Raw genomic sequence first — 12,140 nt, forward strand, 5'->3', positions numbered from 1 at the left:
TTTAAAATGGGCATAATAATTTGCTCCTGATCTCATATAGTGGCCATAGGGATTACCTGCCTGTCACATTGTCCCATATTCAAGATTAGTTTGTTTCCCTCTCCCCTCTAGTCCGTTCTCTCTGTGTCCTAACCCTCTGCTTCCTTGGGGCGAAGAGGCAGTGTTTACCCTACTCTTTGCTACATGCCAGCACCTGGGCACTGCCTGGCCACAGGGAGGGCGTTCCATGAAGGCTTGGGGAGATAGACAAGTCACCAGAACTCACACAACTACGCATGTAAGGTGTGGATGCCTTTTTGTTACCTGGAAGCCCCTGCGTCAGGCAGGAAGCCGTCTTGCTGATGGTACCAGCCTGCCTTCCTCCATCAATAGACCCCAAAGTTTCCCCGGAGCCTGAGGGCGTCGGGCGCGCGCGGCCGAGCCCGCACCAATGTCTGTGGTTCTGCCTCGCCCACCTGCCCGCCCTCCCCTGAAGCTCGCAGCTGGCCAATTGCAGCCCTCTCCCGGCGGCTGGCTTTCTTCCCGCCCCGGCTGCCGCCCCCCCCCCCCCAAGCCCTTCCCTCCTCAGCCCTCCGCTGCCCTGCTCCGCTCCAGGCGCGCGGGCTTCGCCGAGAGCGCACAGCGGAGAGGCAGCGCCCGGCACCCCGATCTCCCCGGACCCTGCCCGCGCTTGGCTGCTCCCGGCCTCGCTCCTTTGGCTCCTCCCGAGAGGACGCTTCCGGCGTGTCCCTCGAACTTCATTTGAAAGGGAACCCGTGGGTAAGAAGACGGAGCAGGGCGAGTTATGGACCCTGTGAGTAAGGTAAGACAGACGGGGCAGGGCAGCTGGTCCTGGGGACCCCGAGGCTCCGGAGATGCGCCCCAGCCCCTGCCTCATGCTTTCCCTTTCTCTCTCTTGTCTCATTCGTCCATAGCTGGCCTCAGCAGGCACCTTCCGGGCGCTGAAAGAGCCCCTTGCTTTCCTGCGAGCCCTAGAACTGGTGAGTAGACGCTTCTGTGCGGGGAGGGGACCCAGGGGGCCCACCATCAGGCGAAGAGAGGTCGGGTGAGGTGTTATGTGCTTGGTTCTGCTCAAAGCTGGGGTTCAATCTCCCTATTTCAATCTTCCCCACTCCCAAGGTGCCATTCCGGAATGGCGGGGACAGGAATGAGGGACCGTTTGGAGGCGGAGGTGTGGACAAATTTTTGCAGGCGCTTAGACAAGGTGTTATCTCACCTCAGCGCTCGCAAACGCGCTGTGTCTGATGAAAGAGGACTCCGCGGGAGATGGAGATGGGAGGGGAGCAGATGGAGGGGCTGCCACCGGGTCCCTCTGCTCACCTGGACTTTCTCATGGGCGAGGGCCTGAGACAGGGACGTGGGGCTGAGCGGGGTAGCTGGGAGGACTGAGCCAACCTCAGAAAGTTGGTCAGCACCGGGACAGCTCTTCGCCTGAGCTGGGATGCTGGAAGCGCTGAGGTCACCTGCTCCGCGGCAGCTCCAGCGACAGAGAAGCTGCGAGGCTATGAAAGATACTGGGCTCGAGAGTGGGCTTCCTTCCTTCCATGTTGTAATTTCTCTCCTCTGGCCAGTCCTAGAGGACTCTTTTGATTTTTACTGGAAGATCTCCCCAGCCTTCTTTGTGTAACATTCATCACTGACTGGGTTTTGGGAGATTATGTTACTCTTAGGTTTTGTCCCCCTTGAAAAAAGAACAATTGATGACAGTCCTATGGCAACTTGCCTGTTGACAGAGGAGTGAGGCATAGAAACTCACGGGGCTACAGAGCAGTGTTAGTGGTGTTGGCTTGGTGATGGTTATTCAGAGTGAAATCTGCAGGTCACACGTTCCCTCTTGCTAGGAGCTCTGAGAGGCAAGTGAACCTTGTGAACAGAAAGTTCAAAGCCCGTCACGTAGCATTAATCACAGGCCCTACCACTGACTAGCTGGGAAATTATGTAAGAGTGTGTTCTGCTCTCCCAGATCTTCGTTCCGAGGGCTATTGTCTGGGTCTGGCTTTACAATGGTGGTGCCTGTTTACATGGGTGATGTACAGTATAATCGTTATTTGTAGACCTGCATAAAAATGCATGAATATATCAATTTGACATATGTTAAGACTGCATTTGCAAAGCTTGAGCTAGAGGTTCGGAAACACCTATTCTAAAACTGTTTTCCTTACAGCTCACTAAGTTGAACAAATCAAGCAGCGCTCACAGTCCAGGAAACTTGCAGTTGTCTCAGAATTCTGTCCACGTTCATTCTTTCAGCCATCTAATAAACATTCCCTGTGAAAGAGTGGTGTCTTTGATAAAAATAATAGCTCCATTGCCAAGCCATTGTCTCTCAAAACAAAATCCAAAGACCTGACATAATTTTTCTGACATAAACTCTTGTCTCACATTGTCATTTACCTGAAACGTTAGTTTGTATTCTCTTCAATCCTCTTACATTATTTTATGCCACTACTCACCACACAACCTCTACTGATACATTTCAAAGACTGCTAAACCTGGATGAATTTGTTTAAAATGCAGATTTCTGGACATTAATCAAAATCTTGAGATGAGTGCCCCTGAATCTGCATTTTAAACAAGTTCTCTGGGTAATACTTGCGCACAGTGAAGTTAGAGGACCACCTCCCTAAGCTCCATCCAAAACTCAAAAGCATTTTTCCCCGTAAAGACCTCGCCATTTCTGTTCACAGTGTGTGCAATGCCCTCACACCCAGAGCCTAGGGAAAAAAAATGCTTGTCTTTTAACCTCAGCTTAAATATTACCCCCTCAGTGAAGATTTCTGTCATGTTTACTCCTTTCCATTTTTTCTATTGAATTCTTCACCTCATTCTTTGGGCTTCCATTTCATTTCATTCATTCATTCATGAGAATTTATCATATTGCATTATAGGTGTCTTTTTCTTTGTGGGGTGGGGAGAGAGAGAGAGAGAGAGAGAGAGAGAGAGAGAGAGAGAGAGAAAAGTTACTACATTTCTAGTCTTTCCACTCTCTCTTCTAGGGCTCTAAGGCTCTAAGGAAGAAAGGCTTTTGCTTTTTAAATCAGGTATTAGCCTCTCATTTGTGGACGAGAACCTGAATAATGGACAAAAAAAAAAAAAAAAAAAACCACAACACCTTATATACAAGTAAAATAGTTGATCAACCCTTTAAAATAACTAAGGTGGAGATATGAAAGCAGAGAGATAGAAGACGGTTAGTTGCTGAGAAAGTTTAACACAGTGGAGAGAGGGAAAGAAAATGTTTTTTGTGCATGCAGTGATGTGAAAAGCCACTCTGCGATATCCTTTCCTGCAGGAGATCTTGGCAATGAGAGAGAGTGTGATCTCTTAGATGGCAGAACATTTGTTCTATTTGTCTGTTTCCCACTAGTGCTTTTCCTAGTGCTTGGTGAACAGTAAATGATCAACCAAAAGTGTAAATCTACAATGACAGAACACTGAAAATATCCCAGTTTTTCCTGTTCTGTGATAGAGCATCTTTAAAGTTGGTAGTATTTAAAGTCTTTAAAGTACAGTCCTTTTGTTTTTCAGTATTTATGCTGCAGAAATAAAAGTGTGTGTAAAGAAATATGTTCAAGGACATGTACTGCAACAGCATCTGTAGAGGAAAGAACTGGAAACAATTAGTAAGTCCATTAACAGGACAATAATCCAAGTATGATTCAACAATGTAGTGAAATATTATACTACTATTAAAAAGAATGAGTTACATTAAAATGCATTGGCTGGAGGTCAATATATATAATTGTGTTTGATAAAATTAAGTGAGAACAATTGAGTTTTATTGTTAGTATTTGATAAACTTTTTAAATGGAAAAAAGTGATTTTCACTTTTTAATCAACATGTGGAAAATTTGTTCAATAAAATTTCTAAGTAATGTATGGAGTACAATACTATTTTTGTAAAAAGAAAACAGAGTTTTGTGTGTGTGTGTGTGTGTGCATGTGTGTGTGTGATTTGCATAAAGTATAGATGTATATTACTGAATTGTCAGGATTGATTTTTTTCTGAAGGGTATACTTTGAGGTGCAGTGGGGAGGGAAAAGGAAAAGGTGGAGGAAAGCTGTGGTGTGCTGGAAGAATCATAGGCATATCACTTGTCCACTCTTGCACATATGAGTAATTCTTAAAAATAATTCATATTTTATTATTTTAAAATTTTTTATTAGTTTCAGGTGTACAAAGCAACATAATAGTTAGACATTTACACCCCTCACAAAGTGATACAATCTACTACAAAAGTAATCCATATTTTAAATGCTTTCCTGTGTATTGGCAATATAAAGTGGTATTAGTTCTAAAAGTATCCTCCACTTTTGGATTTATAGCCTTAGGGGAAAAATGAACTTTATGTATTCTTTGCTTATGATGGGCTCATGGATACAGTATTTTTAAAGTCTCATAACATATAAAAGTCAAGCCTTCGGGAAAAGCTTTAGCTAGTTTCAAAGACTGAGGCAGAACTCCCAAATCCTTAATCTCTACTTAAATGAGATTAGGGGACTTTTCACTAACTTGTGGGTCAAAACCAAAATTCAGGACACAGCACTGACTCTGGTATTCTATGATGTTAAAATAAGTCCAGCAAATCTCTTAAATCATCATTTGGAAATGGATATATCTATATCTATCTATCTATCTATCTATCTATCTATCTATCTATATCTGTATATCTGTATATCTGTATATCTATCTCTCTCTCTCTCTCTCTCTCTCTCTCTCTCTCTATATATATATATATATATATATATATATATATATATATATACATATATATATATATATATATATATATATATACTGAATTTTTATATATAGATATATAGCTATATACTGAATTTACCCCATTTCTCAGACTTACTCTGAAAAACTAAGCTGGTATAATCCTGTCTTCCACTTATCATTTTTATTTTGCTACTTTAGTACATTGCCAGTAGGACTTTGGTGTGTGTTGTTTTTTCCCCCCTTTCAAAACTTTTGTTAGCACATTCTTTTCTCTGGTATTTACAAGGCTCTGGATTTGTACCTGTGGATTCATGTGCAATGGATTTTGGGGGCCCCACATTGTCCAGGACCAGAACTGGTGCAGCTGTTGGGCATTGAAAGGACTTCAGCGACTCAAAATATGTGCTTGCTTGGCACAGTCCTCCCACACGAAGCTGCATGTACAGATTCTGTCTCTGTAGAATTAACTGCTGGATCATCTTGCCCGATTCTTCTCATTCTTATTTTTGATACCATCCCAAATTTTGTTATACCATTTCTGCTACAACCTCTGGACCTCACATCTGCATTCTACGTTTCCTTTCTGCCTTTCCAAAGAAGGCCAGCTAATCCAGAGATGTGTGTGTCTGACATATGAGGTACAGGTCTAATTGATCTAAATGGAGGCACCTGTTTCACATAATCTTCATTCGTGAATCTAAATTCTGAGCAATGTTTCTAAGCAAACATCATACTGCTTACTTGATATTGACAGCATTTATAATAAAAATATGATATAATTAATGTACTGTAATATAATTAATGTATTATAATATAATTAATACAATATAAAACAATAATAGTCATTTTAAACCCCTAATGAGAGAAGTAGCAATAGCTATACTTCAATGCTTTCCATACATCATCATACTGAATCTATATGACTCCAACATTCCCATTTCGCCACAAAGCTCAGGCATGTTAACAAACTCATCAAGGACAAGATTGTAAGAATGGGCAAAGCCACGGTTTGAGCAGTCTCACTCTTAACTATATTCTCTTAAATGCTACACTTTTCTGCTTCCCTTAAGGTACCTTATCCCTAATCCTCAAAGAAAACGTAGAAGACAGATACTATCCTATTTTGCAGTGTTTATCTCACTCAATAAGATAGCTATTTGAAACCTTTTCTGGAAATGCCAAGGAGTGTTTGTATTTAAAGACAAATTCAACAGATATCGATTGTCTTTTACATTAAGTTTTATTTTCTGTTGGTTATTAATTAACCAAGGTAAAGTAGGTTCTTAGTAAATATCAGTATCTTTCTATGTTAAATATGTATTAAAAGATTTTGGTTATAAAGCCAATAATTTCATGTCATTTTCTGACTTTTTTTTTTTTTTCTATTTAAAAAAAATCTGTGTGCATGAGTCAGGCAACTTTCTTTTTTTTTGTAAGTATAAACCAGACAGGGAATTCTAAAATACAACTTATTTAAATTATGAGCAGCAATCTGCGATTGAGTGTCTGATGTAATTTTAAAGCTACATTAATATTTATTTAATTAACTTTCTAGCCTCACAATTAGTGACAAAAATCATGTGCAATTGGAATATGAATCAATAAATACACTTTTCATAAAAGAGCCATTTCCCAGTGTGCTAATGGATTTATCAGTTAAATGCTTTTCTGAGTTTATTAAGACAGCTGGTGTTGGGCCCCACAAGTGCAGGAAAAAAAGAGGAACATATTTCTTATGAATTTGAATCCTAATTTTATTCTTCACTAGCTTGGTGACCGTGGGCAAGTTAGGACTTCACTAGGTTTCATTTTTCTCATCTATAAAATGGACTGATAATAGTTCCTACTTGAAAGAGTTGCTATAAATGATTAAACCACTTAATCCAAGTAAACAACCTTGCACAGTTCCTAGGCTATAATAAGTGCTCAACAAATGATTATGAAGTTGATGATGGTGACAATGATGTTTCTGGTGATGATGGAACAGGAGGAAGTAGAAATCCATCACTGGGTAATTTAGAACATTATGATTAACTTGTTGCAAGTTAGAGTCTTGGTAAAATTCTGAAGTAGAATATCTGTATTCCTCTTGCAAGCACTTCTTTTGAGCCCCTCTACCTCTAAACCATGCTGCTGTGGTTACTTTTACCACAGCAGGAGTGACTCCAGGGGTTTGCTCCTTGGAATATTTGCATTTGGAAGAACATTCCAGAGAGACCAGTGTGGACCCTAAAGGAAAAGTTCTAATGGAAGAATTATAGGCATTTTGTTCTCTGGAATTTTTTTCTTGAGTTATAGGGAGAGAATTTTCCTGAAATTTCTCAAATTATAATCCATAGACATTCCTTACACTGGAGAAGTTACAGTGTATCCAACTGAATTCTCTAGGTGGAGGTCCTCATAGAGTCAAACTTGGGCACTTACTAACCACACCCAGGTGTACCTGGCCCGTGGGGTCTCTCAGAAAGGAATAAGGGATGCACCCTGGGCTCATGCTCAAGGAGAGGCATCATCCTTAGTTCTCTGTTCCTCAAAAGATTCACATCTCTCTCTGATCCAGGTGGGAACAATAATCATGTGGTAGTAGAAAAACAAAATACTAAAAAGTCTCTAAGGAATGTGTCTGCAAAACCACTGCCTTCCTTTGAGTCTTCGTCTGCAATAGGCATGTGTTTCACCTTGGTTGTATTTATAATGATTCTTGTTCACTCTATTACCTTAATCTTCCTTTGAGAACCTCAGTTTCCTCACCTGAATATTGGGGAGAAGTACTCTGCCTACCTCTCTCCCATAGTGTTGGAAATTTTAAGTGAGGTTACGTATGTGAAACACTTTTTAATCTATTGAATATCCTCCAAAAGTAAAGATAATTATGATCATGATGATGGTGATGATAAATAAATACCTTTTTGCAACCTAAGTGACTCTGAACACCATATAATTGCCCTAGATGGTAAAGGGAGACTTGAAGTGTGAGAGCCTGATCTCTACACAATGAGGGGCTGAATCTTCCCAACCACTGTCTACCCTCTAGCCTCTTCCCCAATCTCTTTTGTGTCATTTAAACCTAAAAGAAAGAATGATACTGGAAGTTGAAACTGATGCATCATAGAAATTTGGGGAGGTCCACCCTCACCCTTTTTGCTGTCATATAGAAAACCGATTTCTTGCTCTGTGCACATTTCACATTTCTTTGAAGTTTGGGGGACGTGGTAATGTTTTTTTGCTGTTCGGATGAACTTTTGCATATGCTACTTCCTTTGCTTAGAATACTCTCCCTCACCCTTTTCGCCCACTCCCTATTAGCTGGAAAATTCATCTTGTGCTTTCAGGTGTCACCTTAGATGTCACTTCTTTTGGAAGGACTTCTCTGAGTAGGGAGGCACCACTAGATGAAGCCAACCTCCCAATGGCTCCCAGAGCACATTCTGTAGTGACTTGTTTACATTTTAGCTCCTCAGCTCCTCAACCAGACTAGATGCTTAGTGAGGGCAGAATCTTGTTTGTCTTGTTCATCAGTACATTCTAATTGTCTAACTTTGTGCTTGGTATGTAGTAGGAACAACTCCAGGGACGTTCACAAATCCCACCAAAACACCCAGGTACTAAGTTCTTAGTAAAGGAAGTGATTGATTGAAGGAAATGAGGGAAGAAGGAGGGAGTAAAGAGAATGAACAATGAATAAATGAATCTTTGAGAACATATTGGATGTGGTATAAATTCCCTTTCATAATCTCCATTATGGACAGGAATTATAAGGACTCCCATGGAAACAATCATTTAGCAGTTGCTCTTAGTTGGGGAGCAGAACAAATCACGTAGGTTGACTCAACTGTCAAGGAAAGGAGGCAATTGTAGGCATACACACTGCCCAATAAAGGAGGAGACCTCTTGCAGAAATAAAAATGTGAGGACTGAAACAGCCCCAAGCCTCACGTCATGGGTTCAAGGCTGCTAGTATTGTATCTCGGCCACCATCCTGCTTGACTTCTTTGTGTATTCCCTTTCTGCTTCTCATTTAGCTTATTCTTTCTGTGAGTCTTATCTAATGTCCTAAGAGAAAGCACGTGATTAGCTCAGCTAATATTTTTTTCAGTTTAGACATGACTCAGCCCCAGGCCACATCAAGCTATGGATTGGTTACCCATGCGTAAATGCCTACTGCTGGTCCTGAATAAAGATGATCATGAGATTCAAAGCATGTCCCCCCTAGACTGTTCTTTCTCCTGGGGAAGTACGAGGGAGAGTTCTTCATGTAGTGGGCACATTAGGCTCAGGGAGAGGTTTACGTGTCTGCAGGAAGAATAAACGCCTGTTTTCCACCAGCACTTATCCCATTAAGGTAGCACTGGCACTTTTCTCAAGGGGAAGATATTGCAATTTTGAGATTTGGGGAGCAGCATTCCTGGAATTCTCTCTGCTGAAGGGATCACTGATGGATTCACACTGGTGGTGTTGTCTCAGGGGTGTACCTTGGGCCCTTCAGCACACGGGGCTCCACCAGTTTGTGCCATCTTGTCCATCACTTGAAAAGCCACTTCCTGAAAGGAGTGGTGGGGCTTTGCCTAGTGATGAGATAGCCCATTTATGAAGGAAAATTATTTCCAGAAACCACATGCACTTCATCTTAGTACATAAATTACTTTCTTGTGCTTATTAATTTGGTAGAAAATAGGAAAACATGTAAGTAAATATGTGTGTGTGTGTTTAAATGTAATATTCCCTACAAATTAAAATTTTTGTCTTGAATATTTACTCATGGAAGAGTCATTGGCTTTCCTGGTGTGAAAGGTGCTGTATGTTTAAGGAAAGGGAGGTGAGGAATTAGTTGACAAGCAAGAACCTGGAAGGCAGCATGAAGAAAACTGGAAGGCGGCATGGGGCTTGAAGGAGTGTGGGCATTGGAATGAGCTTCTTGTCAGAATCCTGGCTCTTCTTTCTGGATGTGGGACATTGACCCCATTGCATAAGTGTGCCGATCCTCAGGTCTATAGCCGTCAAGTGAAGATAGTAAGAATCATGTGTTTTGATGGCTGTGAGGGTTAAGGAAGATAGTGCTTATAAAACCTCTGGCAGTTTGGTCCATATTAAGGTCCCTTAACTACAATTAAGAAAGACATTAAAGATGGTGATACGATATCCACAAATACGATGTCCTACAATTTCTAGCACAGTATAAATATAAAGTTTGTTCAATAGGACAATATTATTGTCCTATCCTTTTTTGTTATTGATTGTGAGATGATCATAAAATAAACATAAATAATATTAACACTAATATATAAAGACAAACACTTTTCTATGTGCTATACACATATTATTTCACATAATCTCAAAATTACCTTTGAAGGACCAAACAATAACCTCTTTTTACATATGAAGAAACTGAGGCGTGGAGAAGTCAAATAACTTGCATAAAGTCATGCCAGTGTGTGATAGAGCCAGGGTTTGAACCCAGGCAATTGGATGCCAGACTCCTTGATCTTAATCATTTTTCCATGTTATCTTCCACTAATAATGATCACTTATTACCACTAGGTCTTTTTTTTCAACCTCTATTCCCCTTCACCTTTCCCCCACTTTTTAATTTTTCAATTATAATTGATATTCAGTATTATTTTATATTAATTTCAGTTGTATAGCATAGTGGTTACACATTTATATAACTGAAGATTATGTATAGTTGATCTCCTTGACTAGTCTAGTACCCACCTGGCACTATACATAGCTGTTACCCTATTATTGACTAGATTCCCTGTGCTTTGTTTTATATCCCCATGACTATTTTGTAACCACCAATTTGTACATCTTAATCCTTTCCCCTTTTTTACCCACCCATCAAACCCCTCCCATCTGGCAACCATCAAAATATTCTCTGTATCTATAAGTTTGTTTCTGCTTTGTTGTTTGTTTATTTTGTTTTTTAGATTCCATATATAAGCAAAATCACATTGCATCTGTCTTTCTCTGTCTGACATACTCCACTCAGCACAACACCCTCCAGCTCCATCCCTGCCACAGCAGATGGCAAGAACACTTCCCTTCCATGGCTGAACAATATTCTGTGATATGCTCGTATATGTACCATCTCCTCTCTAGCCATTTATCCATCAATGGACACCCAGGAGACCTCTACATCTCAGCCATTGTAAACAATGCTGCAATGAACATATGGATGCACACGTCCCTTCAAATGAGCATTTTGGGTTTTTCAGATAAATACCTAGAAGTGGAATTACTGGGTCCTTTTTTGTCTCTTGTTAAAACCTTTATTTTAAAGTCTACTTTGTCTGACATAAGTATTGCTGCAACAGATTTTTTCATTTGTTGCCATTTTCATGAAATATCTTTTTCTATCCCTTTACTTTCAGTCTGTGTGTCTTTTGATCTGAAGTAAGTCTCTTGTAGGCAGCATATGTAAGGATCTTGTTTTCGTATCCATTCAGCCACTCTATCTCTTGATTGTAGCATTTAAAGTTATTGTTGATAGGTATGTAGCTATTGCCATTTTATTATCCATAATTTTGATCATTGTTTTTTTCCATCTTACATAAGTCCCTCTAACATTCCTTGTAATACTGGTTTGGTGGTAATGAACTCCTTCAGTTTTTTCTTGACCTACAAGCTCTTTATCTGCCCATCGATTCTAAACGATAGCTTTGCTGGGTAGAGTAATCTTGCTTGTAGGTCCTTGCTTTTCATCACTTTGCATATTTTGTGCCAATCCCTTCTGGCCTGCAAAGTTTCTGTTGAGAAATCAGCTGACAGTCTTAAGGGAGCTCACTTGTAAGTAATTAAATGCTTTTCTCTTGCTGCTTTGAAGATTCTTTTTTGTCTTTAACCTTTGGCTTTTTAATTATGATATTTCTTGGTGTAGACCTCTTTGGGTTCATCTTGTTTGCGACTGTCTGCACTTCCTGGGCTTGTATGTCTGTTTCCTTCACCAGGTTAAGGATGTTTTCTGTCATTAGTTTTTCAATTCCTTGAAAGGTGAAGGGGAATGAGAGATTCAAGTTTCCAGGTACATAACAAATAAGTCATGGAAATATAATGTACAGCATAGGGAATATAGTCCATAACATTGTGACAGCATGGTAGTGTCAGAGGGTTGCTGAACTTATCATGGTGATCACTTCTTTAGGTATGTAAATGTTGAATAACTCTGGTGTACACCTGAAACTAATATAATATTGTGTATTAGTTATATTTTAATAAAAATATTTTAAAAAGAAAAGAAAAATAAGTAATAATGAGTGTGTACAGTTGATAATCAAAGAACTGAGATTTGAATGTAGGGTGCCATGCTTCCAGTGTACTTAACCTAGCCATTATAAAGGAAGAAAAGTTTTGATTCTCTCCCAGAGATCTGATTCCTATGGGAAAAACCATCCTAGCCAACACACTTGTCATCCATAGT

At 40.1% G+C, this 12,140-nt stretch overlaps 1 protein-coding gene across 1 annotated transcript in view; it reads left to right on the forward strand.

Moving 5' to 3' along the window:
• Positions 1-226: 226 nt before the first annotated feature.
• Positions 227-12,140, forward strand: part of SYNPR (synaptoporin) — a 300,916-nt gene continuing 289,002 nt past the window's right edge. The window contains exons 1-2 of the mRNA XM_019728362.3: positions 227-802; positions 915-980. Coding sequence (XP_019583921.3) covers positions 785-802; positions 915-980 — 84 coding nt within the window. The 5' untranslated portion in view covers positions 227-784. The remainder of the gene's footprint in view (positions 803-914; positions 981-12,140) is intronic.

Source organism: Rhinolophus sinicus, chromosome 5 (genome assembly GCF_057876585.1).
Source record: "Rhinolophus sinicus isolate RSI-liver-muscle chromosome 5, RSI-T2T, whole genome shotgun sequence".
Classification (NCBI taxonomy): domain Eukaryota; kingdom Metazoa; phylum Chordata; class Mammalia; order Chiroptera; family Rhinolophidae; genus Rhinolophus; species Rhinolophus sinicus.